We start from the raw sequence: 19,063 nt of genomic DNA on the forward strand, positions 1-19,063 counted from the left end.
AATCCTGTAATCCTCGCTACTCAAAAAGCTGAAATCTGAGGATTGGGGTTCGAAGCCAGCCTGGGCAGAAAAGTCCAGGAGACTCTTTATCTCCAATAAACCACCCAGAAAAAGCCAGAAGTGGCACTGTAGCTCAAGTGGTGAATGCTACCCTTGAGCACAAAGAGGCTCAGGGACAGTGCCCAGGCCTTGAGTTCAAGCCCCAGGACCATCAAAACCAAAAAAATTCAGGTGAAGGAACTGATGACACTGTACGAAAGGAAATGTATTTATTACCTGACATATGTAAATGTAACCCCCTTGTATATCACCTCTAAAATAACAGTAAATTTTTTTAAAAAGCCAGGTACAGGTGTGGCTCATGCCTATAGTCCTAACTATTCAGAAGGCTGAGATATGAGGATCAGAGTTAGAAGCCAACTCAGGTAGGAAAGAATGAGAGTCTCATCTCCAGTTAACCAGCAGAGAGCTGGCAGTAGAGATGTATGGCTCAAGTGGTATAGTACTAGCCTTGGGTGACAAAGCTAAGGGACAAGTGCCCAGGTTCTGAATCCAAGCCCCAGTAGTAGAAACCCCTCACCAAAATAACAGTACCCCCGCCCCCCCAAACAACCCCATTTTATGTTCTTGTAATTTGTATGGAAGTGTTGTAAAGTGAATCATCCCAGAAGCCACATTTTGGAATATGGAATCGTGGAGTCTTTTTAAAATTTATTTTTATTTATTTTTTTTTTGGGGGGGGGTCCTGTTGTGGGGCCTGAACTCTGGGCCTGGGCACTGTCCCTCAGCTCTTCAGCTTAAGGCTAGCGCTCTACCACTTGAGCCACAGCGCCACTTCCAGCTTTTTTCTTTTTGTTTATGTGGTGCTGAGGAATCGAACCCAGGGCCTCAGGCATGCAAGGCAAGTTCTACCACTGAGCCACCTTCCCAGCCCTGGAGTCTTTATTACATAGTTAGCAGGCTGCAGGCCTCCCGCTGTTACAAAGGCCTGAAGCACCCAAATACACAAAACACAGCTAGGAAACAGGCTAGAGAGGGAGGAAAGAACAAAACAATCTCAACAATCCAATTCAGCTCCAATGGAGAGCTGAATTGGGATGCCATGATGACTAGAGATGAGCCAGGAGACAGGACACAGGACACGATCAAGGAGACACGCGTGGTATGGAGTAATGGCGGCTAGGCTGGTCCTGGCCTGAATAGGGTCTGAAGCAGGGGTCAGATCCACAGGAAATTCCCAGTCCCAGGCACTGGACTGACAGATTCAGTAACCTATCAAATGCCCACCCCTGGGCTAGGAAGGTGGCTCAGTGGCAGAGCACTTGCCTTGAGCTGAAGAGCTGAGGGACAGCGCCCAGGCCCAGAGTTCAGTCCCCATAACCAGACCCCCCTCCCCCCCAAAAAAATTCAAATGCCAAGCCCTGTCTCCAGGGTTCCTGAGAGGCAGGTGATAGGCAGGGGTGTTTCCCTCCCCCATCATGAAGACAAGATGCCAGACCCTGTCATCCACCCTGTAGCCAATGTGGCGCCAGCCAGACCCGACCCTACTCCAGAAGCCACGTCCCAGCGAGCAGAGCAGCCCTGCTTCCCGCCGCTTCTGTCCTGACTGCCAGCTCTGCTGCTGGGGTGGAAGAAGCCAGCGTCACGCAGATGGGTGGGGAGGGGCCTCGGGACCCCATGTCCCACGCCACAGGCTGGTCTGCAGGGGACAGAGGAGGGCCAGCACCCTGTGGGATCCCTACAGGGTGGAAGCAGAGCGAGGCGGGGCGGGTGAGGTCGGGTGTGTAGAGCCGTGTCCTCTGGGCCATCTAGCGAGCTCCTGCACCCAGGGCAGCGCGCTGGCCCCGGCGGACGGCAGGGCAGCGCCACGCACCACCGCCGTCTGCCCCGGGACACGTTCCACCACTCCCTCCTTAGGTCAGTCACAGCACACTGCGCACGTACAGACACGCCACATGCACACACATGTACCACACACACACACCACATGCCCACATACCACACACGTTCCATACACACACCACGCAGTGTGCCTTCTCAGATTGCGTTTCTTGGCTTCTCTCTCCACTCACTAGAAGCCATATGAAGACAAGGTTTTTCTGTTTATGTTTTAGTGCCGTCCTAGGGCTTGAACTCAGGACCTGGATGCCATCCCTGAGCTTTTTGATTCAAGGTTGGCTCTTTACCTCTTGAACCACCGCTCCATTTCTGGCTTTTGTGTGTGTGTGTGGTTCATTGAAGATAGGAGTCTCAAGAACTTTTCTGCCCAGGCTGGCTTTGAACCACAATCCTTGGATCTCAGTCCCTTGAGTAGCTGGGATTACAGGCGTGAGCAGGCACGGCCTGGCCTTGAAGACGCATTTCTATCGCGTTCCTCTCTGTCTCTTTCTCCCCAGGCCCGACACATCATCGAGAAGTCCGTGCACAAAATTGTCTCCTTGCTGGCAAAATCCGATGCTGCGGTGCAGCGGCTTCTGACCCAGAGAGCCCTGCTCACGGAGCATGCGTGCTACCAGAAGGCGGTCACTCACTTCCGCACCCACTGCTTCAACTGGCACTCGTCCACGGTGAGCCCCCAAAGCGAATCCCACCCTGTGCCCCTGGAAAGGGCCATCCCGGCCTGGGCTCTTTGTGGGGGGCCTGAGATCACTCCCCCCCAGCACTTGCGGTCAGTCCATCCGCTTTCAGGGTTGTTTATTTCTCTTCCGGCTGTGGCTGCCCCTGCCAGACCCCAGCCACGCGTGGGTTTTCCCTGCTGGACCCTCCCCGGCCCACGGAGGAGACGAGAGAATGGGGTTTCTGCAGATTATACAGTGTCTGGAGTTGGCATTTTCTAAAGGCCTGTGATCAGCACAGCGGGATCGTGCTGAAGGAAAGCTGGCAGACTGTAACCTACAGACAAATGCTGCCTGCAGCCTGCGTCTCCGTCTCCCCGCAGCCTGCGTCTCCCCGCAGCCTGCTACTGCACAGAGTTTTCCTGGAACCCAGCCATGCTCTGCTCATCATGTGCTCTCCGTGCTGCTTTCATAGCGTGCCTCAGCATTGGGGGTCAGCTGGGGTCACTGCAGCCTAAGGGCAGACCTAGGGGAGGTCCTGCTGACCAGGCAGGGCCCTTGGGATTCTCTGTCAAGTGTCCTCCTTGGGGCGGAGAGCACAGTGGTCTGCTTGTATTGCAGACCTTGGCCTGCAGGCATTTTTCTTGGTAGACACTCAAATGACTGTCACTAGATTATCAAGAGAGCTGGGCATAGTGGCTCACGCCTGTAATCCCAGCTACTCAGGAGGCTGAGATCTGAGGATTGCTGTTCCGAGCCAGCCCAGGCAGAAAAGTCTGTGAGATTCTTATTCGCTCTTAACCAGCAAAATGCTGGACTGTGTTCTGGTTCAAGTGGTAGAGTACCAGCTATGAGTGAAAAATTAAAGTGAGCACAAGACCATGAGTTCAAGTCCCAGTAGCAGCAGAAGGCAGGCAGGAAGGCAGGGAGGGAGGGGAGGGGAAGGAGAAAGGGAGGGAGGGAGGAAGGGAAAGGAGAGAGGGAGGGAGGGAGGAAGGGGAAGGAGAGAGGGAGGGAGGGAGGAAGGGGAAGGAGAGAGGGAGGGAGGGAGGAAGGGGAAGGAGAGAGGGAGGGAGGGAGGAAGGGGCCTGAGGTCCCCAAAAGGTTAAGGAATCCCTGACTGACGTATTTCATTTCTGTGGTGTTTTCTGAAGCTCAGGGTTGATTGGCAGGAGGCAGAGATTGAGAGGATCATAGTTCTAGATCAGCCCAGGCAGGAAGCAAAATTCCCATCTATATGAGAGGTATAAATAGAGGAGGATCGATGTCTGAGATTGAGTTGCTAATGAACAAAGCAACACAAAAAGCACAAAAAGGACCGGGGCATGATTCAAGTGGTAGAGCACAGGCTTTGTCAGTGCAAAGCCCTGAGCTCAAACCCCAGTACTGCCAAAAAGGAGTTGCGTGGTGAGATGGTAATGCTGATGGTATGCCGATGGTAATGCTGGGCTCGTTTCCTTGCAGTATGAATACGCCTTGAGACACCTGTACGTGCTGGTCAACCTTTGCGAGAAACACTATTCCATCGAGAGGTAAAGCAGCCTGTGGCTACGTTTGGAAAGTGGGGGTGGGGGGTCCCTGTGGGAGCAGGCAGGGCACACTGCTGTCCTTCCCTGTGGGTGGCAGGACACTTGGTGGTGGACGCCGGCTTTGCTGAGTCCTCCGTGGCCATGGCTGGAGGTTGGGCCATGGGAGCCTCGGCTCTCAGTTGGATTCCTTCTTCGGGGCTGGCCTGGCTCACCACATTCTTCCTGTCCCTTACAGAATAAAGATGTCCATGAACAAGGTGTGCCTTGATCACTACTGAAGAGCTACCTTCTGGAAGCCTCTCCAAGAGAAATACCATCCACTCCTTAGGATGTGTGCTAGCCGGAGGTTGCAGAAGTGGGGTCAGAGGGCAGCTGTTGCTGGGCCATCCAGTGGGACCTGCCCTGCCACTCTGGTCCTGCTTTTCTCCCCCCTCCCCCCAGCCCCCCCGCAGGCCCATGTGAAGCTCTAGAGACTACAGCTGGACTAGCCAAAGTTTTGAGAAACGGGCGTTTGCTTCTTGGGAGTTTTTTTTTGCCATGGGTTTTCAGGAGCAAGAAATTCACTGCGGGGTGGGGAGTGGGGGGGGCGCAGGGGGCTTCTGGGACCAGTGTGGCATTTGTTCTGACAAATTTGCTGTTCAGCCTTTTTCTTTTGGACAAAGCTGTAAGCCCCAAATGGAAAAAATTATTTTTAGAGAATGTTTTAATTTTTGATTGCTTTTCTATTTTATTCTGCGATAACAGATACGTTGTAAAGAAATAAAAGGTTTATGAGTGAAGCCTGCCTTCTCTTCTGGCCCTGGCTGTGTGGCTCGGGCTCCGGGAGGGCTTCCTCCACTGTCCCGCAGCGCCACCTCCGGGGCCTTCCCGACTCAGGCGCTCTTGCCTGGATATCTCATCACCTTACAAAGCCGTTCTTCACCTTTCCCTGATTTCTCTTCCTCCTAGTTACGGTTTGACTATGAAACATACTCTCTTCCCTTCCTCCTTCCTCTCCCCTCCCCTCATAGGCTGAAAGCTTGGTCCTGAGCCTCATGGCGCTCTTCTGAAAAGTGGTGGGAACTTCTTGAGGCCCCCGAGATACTGGTGTGGGCTTTGAGTTACTCCCAGTCCCCTCCTCTTTCTGCTTCCTGGCCACCATGAGGTGAAGCGTCTCCCCGCCCTCTCCATTTGCCAGTGAAACCCTGGGCCATGGTAAAGAATTCAGTGTTTGGAGACAGTGACAACAGCTGACTCACAGGAAGCCACTTCCCCTAGTGCCATCTCCTCCGTCCCTGCAGGTCACGGGTCTAGCAGCAGGCTCAGGGCCTGTCCCTCACCCGGTGTGGGGCAGCGAGGGGAAGCTGGAAAAGGTGTCGCTCTACAGCGCCTCTGTGTCCTTGGCTTGGCAGCCTGTTGTAAAGTCAATGCCAACTGTGCCTGCCCTGCGGAATACTGAATGGCAGTGTAAGGGAATGTTGTGTCCTATTTGTTCCAATATTAAAGCACAGCCACACAAGCCCACCCTGTTCTATGGTTCCATCTATGACGAGGTGTCCAGAAGAGCAGATCCACAGATGGAGGGGAGCTTGGAGCGTTCATGGTACTAAGGCCTTGTGAGAGGGAACTAACCAGGAATGCATGCATGCTCATGACTCGCGGGTCTGCCCTCCCCTTCCTCTCTCCTGTTTCCCTTTCTCCTTCCCTCCTTTTCTTTCTAGATTAAATCTTGCTCTGTGGCTCAGGCTGTCCTTCAAGTGACCCCCCTGCCTTAACTTCCCCAGTCGCTAGGATACAGGTGCTCCTGGCTCAGGTATAAGGTTTCTTTTCAAGGGTGATGCCTGCCAATCCACAGTCCTTGCATGATACAGGATGGAGCTGTGCACATCTGTTTCTATACAGGTTTGGTGTGGGAGATTTGTGATCACTGGGGAAAATATATAGCTGAACCACATGACTAGAAAATTAAGGTATATAAAGCCAGGTGCCAGTGGCTCACACCTATAATCCTAGCTACTTAGGAGGCTGAGATCTGAGGATCACAGTTCAAAGCCAGCCTGGGAAGAAAAGCCCCCAGGAGACTCATCTCCAATGAACCACTCAAAAACCAGAAGTGGTGCTGTGGCTCAAGTGGTAGAGCACTAGCCTTGAGCAAAGAGAGGCTCAGGGACAGCTACCAGGCCCTGAGTTCAAGCCCCACAACCAACAAGAAAACAAAACAAGAAGGTAGGAAGAATGCATAGGATATGTGTAGAGAACAATCTATTTTATCCTTTATACTCATAAAACAGACATGCAGTCTATTTTGAAAAAGTTCAAAGCTGCATCAATGCAGACCCTATGTGCATGGAACCGGACATAAGAAGTAGAATCTGATCTTAATAGGAAGGAAGCTGATTGGCCACACTGTGCTGCAAGACAGCTTTGCAGCCTCCCGTTGCCATGGTGATGACTGGGCAAGGGCATCTATACAGGCCCCAGACGACGGTGCACTTCCCCACGAAGCCACGTATTGCAGCGCTTACGTGAACTCTAGTGGTGGTCTGTATTTTCACGTAGTTAATACACACAACATACAAAGCCTGTGAAAACTAATTTTTTGGGGACGTCCTGTCGTGGGGCCTGAACTCTGGGCCTGGGTGCTGTCCCTCAGCTCTTCAGCTCAAGGTTAGTGCTCTACCACTTGAGCCACAGTGCCACTTCCGGCTTTTTTCTTTTTGCTTATGTGGTGCTGAGGAATTGAACCCAGGGCCTCAGGCGTGCAAGGCAAGCGCTCTACCACTGAGCCACCTTCCCAGCCCCTCTGTGAAAACTATTTTATGTCAGCAGTAAGGCCTCTGGTCGGCAGTGGTATTGACTGTTAACTTTTTGGAGAGCTGAGAGTTCTACAGGGTGCAGGTATGGTGGTGCACACCTGTCATCTCATCCCTATGGAAGATGAAGCAGCCCAGGTTTACATTTCGAAAACAAGAAAGAAGAAAAAAAAGATTAGCTTTGCAGCTGGGTAACTGTCTAGACAGAGGAGGAGGAGTAGGAAGCAAAACAAAAAGCCTAGATCGACTTCTTTCCCAGGGCCACTGTGTGGGTTACACAATGCACAGTCCACTACTGCCCAGAATTCAGGTGGAAGGGCGCCATCTGCTGGCCAAGATCAGCCTCTGCCCTGTGGCAGCTCAGCTTCCTGAGACCCCAGACTGCCGGCTCTCTGGGGCCCCAAGAAGGCTCTCTAGCTTCTCCTGACGGGGTCCTCAGACAGGGTGGGGGGGGGCGCTGGCGCACTGTAAGAACATACAGGATCCTTATAGCAGCTCCCGCTGTCCCCATCCCGGGAGCCAGGCATCATCCCAGAGGGCAGAGCTGGTGATCCATTTGCGCTGTGAAGCCCTAATCCTACCTTAACATGAGCTTCATCTGCTGCTGGGGCCAGAGGGGTCCCTCTGACATTTACCTGCGGCTGGGGCCTCCCAGTGCCGGCCCCTGGGGGAGAGGCTGCAGGGTGGGGTAGGACAGGGCTGGGAGGGGGCCTGCCAGGGTTGTCTGTCTGCTTTCTCCCATCAGACCCTGGGACCTCAGGGCTGGCAGCATGCAGCACAGCCCTGATCTATGGATGGAGCCCCGCTTGGGACCATTCACACTGGGGCCCCACAAGAGCTTTGTGACATTTATCAGTCACTTGTTAACTACCTACGCTCAACGTCAGGGACACAGAAGCTAATCACCTCACCTTGATGTTCTGGAAAAAGTACCAGCCACAACTGCCATCCCATGGGTGATCTCTCATGAAACCAGCCTGGGGTGTGGGTCCATGGATGAGCACTGTGTGGCTCAAGCTGAGGCATCAGGGGGGCTTCCTGCAGGGGCTGGGCTTTGAAGGATGCATAGGAGTTGAGCATGCATGGACCATAGGAATGGTATTGCTGAAAGAGGAAGAAGCAGGGAGATGAGAGGTGTTCTGGAAATGACCCAGAGCTAGGAATGGCGCCCAAGGATGGCGAGAATGAAAAGACCAGGCCGAGGGCAAGCAGGACGAGGGCCTGAGCCTGCAGGCAGGTGGGCCCTCCTGGAAGGGGTTAGGATGAGAACGGGGTCCTGGGCTGGCAGGCAGAACTCCAGCTCCACTGGAGAAGGAAGTGCCATTTTCAAATGGTCTTTATTAACCCCACAGTGCATCTTCCAGTCATCCCTGCACCCGTCTGTTTCCTCCTGTGGCCGAGGCTGGGTTTGTCCATGCATTGCAGGTGGTGGCTCGGCCTGGTGGCCCCAGTGTGCACATAGCTGCTTGTTGTTGGGCTCGGGTGCCACAAGGGGGCACTGTGGGCACTGGTGGCTGAAGACAGGCCCTGGGCAGGGTGAGGCCTGTCTTCATCCTGAGATGCGGGGCAGGTCCAGGCCATGCCGGCTCTGTCCTGAGGGGCCTTGGGAGCGGCTGTGGCCAGGGGACCCTTCCTCAGCCAGTCCTGAGCTCAGGCCTTCAGCTGGAAAAGACCACAGTGGGGTGGCAGGGGGCAAGTGGAGGGAATGGCTTGAGGAGCTGTGAGAACAGGGGGTGGGCTTGTTGCTGTAGCTGGATGGGGGGGCCTCGTCCCCCTAGGAGTCTGTTTTCCTTTTGTGTAATGAAAAACATGACCTCTCAGGGCTATGACTATGCCTCAGGAAGCACCTTTGGCTGCTGCTTTATGCTTTTGGCTGTTATTGTGCCACATTGGGTCAGGCATGCTTGGTGGCTGGTATACACGTCTGACATGAACGCCAGTGTTGGCTGGTATATAGGGGACCTAAGTGTGAAAGTGTGAAAGTGAGAGAGCAGCCAGTCCCTGCCTTTCCAGCTAGTCTCAGGAAACAGTGCCATGGCGAGGTCTCACAGGAAGTTGGGCTCCCGCACAACCAGGCAGGGTGGGCTGGCACTGCCCCCGCCACCATCCAGGGGCCGGTACACAAAGTGGAAGTCGCGCTTGGGCTCGCTGCGCAGCAGATAGCCCTTGATGTGGTGGGGCAGCGCCTCATCGGCCAGTTGGAAGCAGCGCCCGTCCACCAGCACAAAGAGCCGGTGGTCCTCTGGCTGCAGCACCTCGAACTTCTCGGCACACTGTGCGCACAGCACCTGGGCCGCCGTGTCTGCCCGCGAGGCCAGGGTCCGCGACTGCTGCTCAGGCTCCAGGTACGACACACAGATGAAGTCCTGCGGGGCGAGAGGAAAGGGCCTGACATCACAGGCGGGGCCAAGCAGAGTTTGGGTGTCACCCCCCACTCCCATGTCCGGCTCAGGCCAGTGGTGGGGGCCACTGTGGCCTTGGGAGGGTCTTTGATGTCTTGGAGCCCCAGGCTTCTCTCTGTACAGAGGTGGCAGGGCAGCTGTGATGGGAACAGGTGCATGAGCCCCTTCTGACTGCACTGAGCCTGTGGGGCCAGCCTTCCCTCTGGAGTCTCCCTTCCACACTGAATCCTAGTAGTGAGCAAGTGCACCCCCTGGTGGCCAGGCCACAGACTTCATCCATCCAACATCCATCCATCCAGCCAGCCACCTAATAGCCATCTGACATCTGTCCATCCACTCACCCAACACCCATCCATCCATGCATCCATCCAACACCCATCCATCCATCCATCCATCCATCCATCCATGCATCCACCCAATAGCCATCTGACATCTGTCCATCCACTCACCCAACACCCATGCATCCATGCATCCATGCATGCATCCATCCATCCATCCATGCATCCATCTATCCATCCATCCATGCATCCACTCAATAGCCATCTGACATCTGTCCATCCACTCACCCAACACCCATCCAACACCCATCCATCCATCCACCCACCCACCCATTGGAAGTTCAGACTCTACCTTAGCACCCTGCAGTTCACACTGGTGAAACAATTCAGCCCTTTCAGGCCAGAGTTGCCCCTGGGGTTCGGAGGCAGGGCAGAGAGAGGAGTGAAAGCTTAGAGGAAATAGGGAGGGATCTGGGGACAGGACGGAGACCCAGGACATGTGCAGAGGGATCTTACAAATTGAGGACAGGAGCCCTCACATGCACAAATGCACCCTGTAGACTCGACCCTCCACCAGCCAGGACCTGCCTGGCTCTGCACCTGTTCCCATTCACTGTGTGGCCCTTGACCTTTGTCACCCTCTGTGTCCTCAGCTGTGGACCAAGGATTACATCAGTTCTGGCATCATGGCTGTGCATTTGTCCATAAAGGGAGCTCGAACCTGGGACAACCTCTAAGGGCAGGCATCCTGCATCCTGAGGGCGGATGGGAACTGTGTGCGGTGCTGCCCTCTTGTGGACAGGGTGGAAACAGCAAGAGGATGGCTCAGCAGCCAAAAGGGTGCAGGGGTGCCAGGCTCCTAGCAAAGGGATTCTTCCAGAAGGAAATTCTAACCCCTCTCTGTGTCTTAGTAGTGTCCTGTGTTCTCCTTGTCCTCCACTAAGCCCCCCAAGGGCCCTTTGTAACTACTGCTGACACAGTCTCTGGACGTTCAGTCTGGGGAAGGGATTTAAGGTGTCAGGTGCAGAGGAAGTACTAAGAGGAGGCAGAGTGTACCCCTCTTAGATCTTCACCCCCATCCTGGGCCTCTCTCCTATTGCTGGGGCTCATCTCATGGTGCTCTGAGTCAGCAGCAGGAACTACCGAGAAGAAGCAGGAAGTAAAGGGGGAGGGCCAGCCCGAGACCAAGCATGACGGAATCTCCAAGCATGATGGAAGGGACACACACTGTGCTGTGTCCCCCCCGAAGCCAGTTACCAGATGCTGTTGATTTGAGAATAGACTCCATACAGCTCATCTGGTTCACATTCTGCCTGTATGGTCAGGGAAACTGAGTCCCAGAGAGGCACTGGGCTCAATCAGAGTCACACAGCAAGCTAGTGTATGGCTGAGTCCATCCAGGTCTCCTTCCTCACATACGTGGCCATCTTGCAAATGGGGAGTGAGGTTCAGGACTGGTGTGCTCTGGGTGCCATGATAGTGATCTGGATTGCTGTGGACGGCTCTGGATTGCTGCCTGGCTGTTAGACCAACTTCCTCTCTTTTCTATACACTGCAATCCTGGTCTGCACCAGCCCTGGGCTTGGACTCTGAGACACCTGTGAACCGTGGGTGGTAATCTCTCAGAGACAGAAGATGAGGAGCCATCGCTCTCCACGCTGATGGAGAAGTGACAGGAGGAAGCGGCATCACCTAGTCTGTGGGGAGGGGGAGGGGGGTGCCAGGGAGGCCTTCCTGGAGGGGGGCTGTTGGAAACAGAGTGGCCATGGTGTTCCTCCCCTTCTTGAGGACGAGAACCAGGGCGGCCTGAGTGGGGGCTGGGCAGCCAGGGAGCTGAGCCGCGCAGGTCCAGGGAACGGTGGGTGTCTGGATGCCGTCCTCCCGGAGGCCTGTGTGTGGGGATGGAGTGGAGGAGGCCCGGACGCAGCGTGCATCCAGGGCGCCCCATGGGTCCAGCACGGAGCCGGACACACACTGACTCTTGTGGCGTGGGAACCCTACCCACTGCGCCCCTGCGGACAGGCCGGTGGGCAGGAGCGCTCAGTCTCTGCCAGGGTCCCCCAGCCCTGCCACCCTGGCCCCCAGCATCACCTGCACGGAAGAACGCGAGGCCCGGGCCTTGTTGAGCGTGCGCCGGCGCTCCCAGCGGTGGATGGAGTCCTGCACCTCCACGCTCAGCTGCCGGGTCACCGTGATCTTGTCATAGTTCTTGATGTGCTCCAGGGCCCCGTAGGTGGTGGTCAGGTAGTAGGAGCCTGAGGACCAAGGGCGTGCAGGATGGAGGACGGCATCCCAACTCCTACAGGAGGGAGGCTGGTCCAGGGGGCAGGCCCCGCCCACCACAGACCCCGCCCACCCACCCAAGCCCCGCCCCCAGCCCCACCCGCTGCCACCTCCAGGGGGCGCTCGCACTCCACTCTCTGAGTTCAACCCCAGCCCAACCCAAGTTGGACCAGGTGCCTGGAGTATCTATTAAAACTGTTTGTTATCTACTTGACCTTAAAGCCTGAATGGCCAGGAAGGCTTTTCCCGTGATTCCAGCCCTGCTCAGGACCTCTGTCTGCTGGGGCCCTATTTTTCCCAGCGACTCCTTCTTTGACTCGGCCATGCAGGGCCTGGTACCACCGCTAGGTGGCAGGCAACACCACTCTGACTTTTGCGTTGAGCCCTGCTCTGGGGTGAGTGCTGGGCCCAGCCAGTCGTCAGCCAGCCTGGGGAGGGGCTCGGAGCCCACGAGACACCACTCTGGATTCTTGACTGGCTCCAAGCCAGGTACCCAGCAGGGGCCGGGGACTGGTGTTTGTTCAGATTTCTTTGGAAGCTGGGGAGGGGTGCAGAGAGAGAGCCGGCCCCATCAGCCCTTCCTGCTCTCCAGGTGCAGAGATGGTGGGACCTAGCCGGCTGCTAGATCAGGGGCACAGACCTGGGGGGAAGGCCGCAGTGCATACTGGATCTAGCTTGCACACATGCTGGCTTTGCTTTTGTTTTGGTTTTATTTTCTTTTCTTATATTATTTACTTTTTTGGAGGGTGTGGGTCGTGGGGCTTGAGCTCTGGGCCTGGGCACTGTCCCTCAGCTCTTCAGCTCAAGGCCAGTGCTCTACCATTTGAGCCACAGTGCCACTTCTGGTTTTCTGGTGGTTAACTGGAGATAAGAGTCTCATGGACTTTCCTGCCTGGGCTGGCTTTGAACCCTGATCCTCAGATCTCAGCCTCCTGAGTAGCTTAGGATTACAGGCCTGAGCCTCAGGTGCCTGGCTTGTTTATTTTTTCATCAGTATTAGTGCTTAAATTCAGGGTCTGGGCAGTGTCCCTCAACTTTTTTGCTCAAGGCTGGTGCTATCACTTGAGCGACACCTCTACTTCTGGCTTTTTGGTGGTTCATTGGAAACAGGAGTCTCAGACTTTCAGCCCTGGCTGGCGCTCAATCTGTCTTCAGATCTCAGCTTCCTGGGCTGAGAAGGTGGCTCAGCAGTAGAGCGCTTGTCTCACATGTCTGAGGCCCTGGGTTCGGTTCCTCAGCACTACATAAGCAAAAAGAAAAAAGTCGGAAGTGGCGCTGTGGCTCAAGTGGTAGAGCACTAGCCTTGCTGAAGAGCTGAGGGACAGCGCCCAGGCTCAGAGTTCAGGCCCCACGACTGGACCAAAAACAAACAAACAAAAAAACAGATCTCAGCTTCCTGAGTAACCAAGATTGCAGGCCGCCTTGTGGGCACTTTGTGGATGGCAGAACTGTTATTCCCATGAACCATGAGATGCAGGAAGGTAGAGGCCAACCCTGGCCCTGTTCTGCTTCCATCATCCACAGGTGGTCATCCTCACCGCCCTGGGGAGAGAATTCAGTGGGGTGTCTGGGAGGTGACAAGGTCATGGGATCAGTGACCTTATGAAGGAGCCGGAGAGCTGCGCCACCCTCTTACTGTGACAGAGAGAAGGCATCATCCATTGGAGCGGCCTCACCTAATTTGGCCATGACAGCCAGAAGGGGGCGAACACAGCCACGTCCGCAGAATGCCAGAGCCTCTAACCCAGAGCTACCCTGGCCCCTCCCCCTTCCCAGCCCCGGGCTGCCTTTGATCCCTCCTCTGCTTCCTCCAGTTTCCAAGAACCTCAGGGTTCTGGAAGGTGAGGATTGTGGGGGCGGGCACCGCTGGGGGCCCAGTCCCCTCCTTCCGCACCCCTGCAGGCTCCATCCACTGGTCCTGTGCTCCTCAGGGCGGAGCTGGTGGATCCTGGGCGGCAGTGTGGGGAGACTCAGGAGCAGCTCCCACCTCCCCTCCCCTCGGACATGCTCAGACAGGGTGGAGGCTGTTGAAGGCGAGGCCCCTGTCCAAGCTGAAGACCCCCACGGTCCTGCTGGTGCTAGAGGCTCCAGACCCCCACCGGCAGGCCTGTGCTGCGGGCTGGAGAGGGGCAGGGGAGACACGCAGTCCCAACCCACACCCTGGCTTTGGACTAGGGCAGAGGAGGTGCAGGAGACTCGGCCCCTGTGCCAACACCAAGTTCTCGCATGGCCAGGGCTGCTATCAAGGGTGGCGTTTGGATGTCACGGCAAGGCTCTGCCCGGCTGCACATTTGTCTTAAAAGTCTCCCCAAGGGAGGTGGATGCTTTGGGGAACACACTGTGAGTGGATGGAAGGATGGATGGATGGAGGCTGGCTCAGTGGATGGATGGGTAGATAGGTGGAAGGGTGGATCGTGGAGTAGATGAGTACTTAGCTGTGGTGGGGATGGATGGGTGGAAGGTGGCTAGATGTGGGGAGCTAGGTGGATGAGTGAGTGGGGGGGGCAGGTGGATGGATGGAGGATCCATAGGCGGGTGTGGAGGATATCTGGATAGGTGGACGGTATAGAGATAAATGTAGGGGTGGATAGGTGGATGGATAAGTAGATGGGTGAATGTGTGGATAAGTGGACAAGTAGGTTGGTGGATGGGTGGGTTGGTGGATGGGTAGATGGGTGGATAGGTGGATGGGTGGATGGGTAGATTGGTGGATGGGTGGATAGGTGGGTGGGTGGGTTGGTGATTGGTGGATGGATGGATGGGTGGATAGGTGGGTGGGTTGGTGGATGGGTGGTTTGGTGGATAGATGGGTGGATGGGTAGATGGTGGATAGGTAGGTGGGTGGGTGGGTTGGTGGATGAGTGGATGGATGGGTAGGTGGGTGGACTGGTGGATGGGTAGGTTGGTGGATGGGTAGGTTGGTGGATGGGTGGATGGATGGGTAGGTGGATGGATGGGTGGGTGGATGGGTGGGTGGATGGGTGGGTGGGTAGATTGGTGGATGGGTAGGTTGGTGGATAGGTGGATGGATGGGTAGGTTGGTGGATGGGTGGATGGGTGGGTTGGTGGATGGATGGGTGGGATGGATGGATGGATTGGTGGATGGGTGGGTTGGTGGATGGGTGGGTTGGTGGATGGATGGATGGGTGGATGGATGGATTGGTGGATGGGTGGATTGGTGGATGGGTGGATGGGTGTATTGGTGGATGGGTGGATGGGAACTCAGAGGACAGGTCAGGGGCTCTGGGAGTCCCCCCATGGCCACAGCATCTCAGGGGATTCTTGGTGGAGGCGGCTGAGACTCAGCGGGCAGAGGAAGTGTGGGCAGGAGAAGGGGAAGGGAAACGGAGGTGGGCATAGAAAACCACTCTCTCATATGCCACCAGGGCCTGCAGAGCCTTGACGTCAACCTCCTCCATGACAGGGGTCCTGCGCTGGGCCGGCTGAGCAGAGCTGAGCAAGGCCTCAGGTCCACCGCTGCCAGGGCGCTCACGTGCGCCCTGCCCTCAGCCTCTGCTGTCTGACCAGCCCCTGCTGCTCCTGCTACGCAGGACATCTCTCCCTTGTTTCTCTGCTTATCCTTCAGTGCTCGGCCTGGATGTCACCTCCTCTAGAAAGCCCCCTGGATTTCATCATCTGGGCTTCTCTCCCATTCCAGCTACCAGTGAGCAATGGTAATATCCTCTCTTCCTGGCTCTGTGAGCTCTCCTGGAACAGGAGCGTGGGGTCCCACGTCCCAGAAGGCCCTTGTCGGGCCCCTGGTTTTGGGGCCTGTGTGACTCACCTTCCCCCAGCTGCAGGGCGGGGTCCATGAGCTCCATCATGTACTCCACGTCCAGGAGCATCTCCGTGAGGTTGCTGCGCGCCAGCACGTACATGAGCACGGGCAGGAAGTCGTCCGCCCCGTAGGGCTTTCCTGGAGGAAAAGGAGGCGGTAAGTGCCAGGCTTCCCGGGAGCTGCCCCTGTCAGGGTGCGGTGCCACGGTCACCCCCACGTCAGCGCTTCCTGACTGCTCATGAGAAGGTCATGGAGCACCTGGGCTCTGGCTCTCTGGGAGGCCCAGGCCCAGGGCAGCTTGAGGAACAAGGAAGTTAAAGTGCTCTGGGCAGCTGAGCACCAATGGCTCATGCTTGTCATCCTAGCTACTCAGGAGGCTGAGATCTTAGGATCAGGGCTCAAGGCCAGCCCAGTCAGGAAAGTCCATGAGACTCTCAGCTCCAATTATCCACCAGATAACCGGCAGTGCTATGGCTCAAAATAGTAGAGTACTAGCCTTGAGTGAAAAAGCTGGGCAGAGCCAAGAACTGTGATTCAGGAGAACTGGCTGGGGGGGGGGGGGGTAGGGGAGGGGGTGGTGCTTGCATTCCCGTCTGCTCAACCTTGTTCAAGCCTGGCATTCGCGCTGGAGAGCACAGCTGCTCTGCCTCTCCAGTCTTCTCCAGCCTTTGCATTTTCACAGCAACGGGCCTCCTGGCTTCGCTGGGACATGGCCTCCCAAGATGGAAGCTCCATTTCCCGCTTCCCTTGCAGCTAGGTGCAGGCACACACCTCCCAGGCACTGGCTTCTCAGTTGCCCCAACGATCCTCAGGGTCAGGACGCTAATAAACTCCCGCCAGTGCCCACGCCAGTCCCAAGTGCCCCAGGCCAGGGGAATGACTTCCAGCCGAAGGGTGTTGGAGTGGGGCTCTGGCTTAGGAACCCAGAGGCCCTGATTCTGCGGGTGAGGAGGGTGGGGAAGGCAGAGGTCCCCTCAGGACCTGAATCATTTTGTGTCCTCAAGTGATGCTGGCCGCCCCCTGGGATTACCAGGGACCCCTCTCATCCCACATTGGTGTCTCCAGCCCCCCGTGAGCACCTCCTCTCCGCGTCCCCTGCACACACACACACGCTGGCACTTTATTAAAGGGGCCCAGGAGGTCGTGCTGGGTGAACAGAGAGTGGAAGAGCCTCCCATAGGACCCCTGGACCCACAGAGCATGTATCAATTTCTCCAGCATTTCCTGGGACACCTCCCCTCCCCCCACCGCAAGCCTTCCGTCCCAAGATGCAAGGCGAGGTCTGCCCTCTGCTCAGGCCTCCTGCATTCACCGTTCTCCAGCCTCATCCCCTAAGCCTCCCCGACCTTGAATCTCCTTAGCGGTCTGATTGTAGGCTGTCCTTCTGTGACTCCCTTCTTCCCAGAGAACCAAGTCCAGTCCACACACGCTGTGGAGTTCAAGGTCTTTTGTGAGAGTCCAGACACCTCCCTGCCCTGTCCAGATGGACCAGCCAGCTGGCCAGTGGCCCCCGAGCCGGTCCCTGGGCCCCTACCTGAGGCTTTTGCCACATCCCCTCCGCGTACTGCACCCACGTGTGTCACACTCGAAAGGTTTTTTTTTTTTTTTTTTGGTTGTGGGGCCTGAACTCTGGGCACTGTCCCTCAGCTCTTCAGCTCAAGGTAAGCACTCTACCACTTCAGCCACAGCGCCACTTCTGGTTTTCTGTGGTTCATTGGAGATAAGAGTCTCACGGACTTTCCTGCCCGGGCTGGCTTTGAACCGCGATCCTCAGATCTCAGCCTCCTGAGTAGCTAGGATGACAGGCATGAGCCATCACCGACAAGGCGTCACTGCACCAGTGAATCCTTAAATCAGCTTGGCCAGCTGGGTGCAGCTCGCTTTGTTCGCCTCCCCCAGGAGGAAAGGGAGCAGCTGGAATCTGCCTTTTCCTCCCCCACAACCCCAGCTTCCGCTACTTCAAGCTCCACCTCCCCCAGGAAGCCCTCCTGGGCTGCCCGGACACCAAAGCTCACTCAGGATGGTGCCTGTCTCCCCGCCTCCCCATCCCCCAGACATCCAACCCATCAAGTCTCGGTGGGCTCACTGTCCTGTTCACAGGCAGCCTTCCTTCACCTTATGTCAGCTCCCCCCGCCCCATGCCACCTCCTCCCTGCCTTCCCCTCCCAGCCCTGTCCGCTTGCCCACTCTCATGCACGCTGGGTAATTCCCACTCCAACTTCCTCATGTCTGCCCTTCCCTCTTTTCCTCCCCAGGGCAGTGATGGAGGCTGTGTGAGCTGCGGTCAATCGCTGACCCTCTCTGAACTGTCCTATCACTGTCCCTCTCTCTTCCAGCTCAGGGCTTGTGCGTGGATTCTCATTGGACCAGCCTTGGGCTGTGGGAGGTGTTCCCCCAGCCCCCCGCCCACCACCAGCCCCCAGGCAGCCCCGCCAGCACAGCCAGTGCTGCATTTTCCTCGTGGAGGCCCAGGGCTGGGCCTGGGCACGGTGGGGCCTCAGGGCGGCTGGGACCCTCCTGGGATCTGTGCGTCTCTCTGGAGAGGCCGGGGCTCCTGCAGGCCTGCGGCGCACAGGCCCTGCCAGCTGCATCTCCCGGTGGCCTCCGCTTTCTTCCTCACTGGCCGGGGCCTTCTGCGTGTGTTCTGGGCTGAGACACGGTGGAGAAGGCCACCGCTCTTTCAGAGAAAGCTCTTGACCTGGAAACGAAGGAAGGACCCCCCCCCCCCAGGACTGCGGGATCAAGGGTGGCTCAGGAAGCCCCTGGGAGCCTCGATTTCCCCATCTGAACACCCATCGCAGCGTGTTAAGTTGAGGGCTGTTGATGGCTTCAGAGGGCTGGCATGAGGTCCTCCGGGAAGCATGTCTCAAGGAAGGGTTAATCATCTGCTCTCTGCAGGGCTGGTGAGTATTTTTAGGTTTGCAGAGCATGCAGGTTCTTTCCCAGCACCAGCTGTCACAGGTACCCAGTAACTGTTCAATAAAACTGCTTCAATAAGACTCCAGGCACCAAATCAGGCTAGCCAGCCCGAGCAGGCGGGAGGCTGTGGTCTGCAGACCCTGTACTAGAAGGAAAGGATGTAGCATTTTGCATCACTACCCACACCCTCTAGTTCTGCTGGTTGGGTTCTTCCGAAAAGTAGGTGGCGGATGCAAATGTCCTGGGGCAGCCTAACCTTCTGTGATTCACTTTTTCCTCTCCATTATGACTCCTGCCTAAAGCAGCTTCCTTTCTCTGGGTGTCCTCCCTGGTAACCCCACAAGACCAGATGTGATGCATTTCCAGTGAGTTCCCTGCAGAGTGAGGTTGGAGAGGTGTTCCCTGCATACTTGCACAGACAGGAGACTCCTGTGACACCCAGATCCTGTCCCCTGCCTTGTAGTAAGTGGCAATGTCCAGCGATGTCCACTTACGTGTCCACTGATCTTTCCAATGTCTGTTTCCCT

The 19,063-nt window shown here is 56.3% G+C and overlaps 2 protein-coding genes across 3 annotated transcripts in view; one reads left to right on the top strand and one right to left on the bottom strand.

Moving 5' to 3' along the window:
• The window catches only part of LOC138833124 (legumain-like), a 31,257-nt gene extending 26,394 nt beyond the window's left edge, over nucleotides 1-4,863 (top strand). Inside the window, exons 12-14 of the mRNA XM_070031470.1 lie at nucleotides 2,397-2,567; nucleotides 4,020-4,087; nucleotides 4,320-4,863. Of these exons, the coding sequence (XP_069887571.1) occupies nucleotides 2,397-2,567; nucleotides 4,020-4,087; nucleotides 4,320-4,362 (282 nt within the window). The 3' untranslated portion in view covers nucleotides 4,363-4,863. The remainder of the gene's footprint in view (nucleotides 1-2,396; nucleotides 2,568-4,019; nucleotides 4,088-4,319) is intronic.
• A 2,823-nt stretch (nucleotides 4,864-7,686) lies between these two features.
• Nucleotides 7,687-19,063, bottom strand: part of LOC138833125 (ras and Rab interactor 3-like) — an 87,131-nt gene continuing 75,754 nt past the window's right edge. For both annotated transcript variants that reach the window (XM_070031473.1, XM_070031471.1), the window contains 3 exons: nucleotides 15,624-15,755; nucleotides 11,648-11,811; nucleotides 7,687-9,242 (listed from right to left, as the gene is read on the bottom strand). In XM_070031473.1, coding sequence (XP_069887574.1) covers nucleotides 8,922-9,242; nucleotides 11,648-11,811; nucleotides 15,624-15,755 — 617 coding nt within the window. In that variant the 3' untranslated portion in view covers nucleotides 7,687-8,921. The remainder of the gene's footprint in view (nucleotides 9,243-11,647; nucleotides 11,812-15,623; nucleotides 15,756-19,063) is intronic.

Source organism: Dipodomys merriami, unplaced genomic scaffold (assembly GCF_024711535.1).
Source record: "Dipodomys merriami isolate MVZ:Mamm:240054 unplaced genomic scaffold, mDipMer1.0.p SCAF_200, whole genome shotgun sequence".
Taxonomy (NCBI): Eukaryota; Metazoa; Chordata; class Mammalia; order Rodentia; family Heteromyidae; genus Dipodomys; species Dipodomys merriami.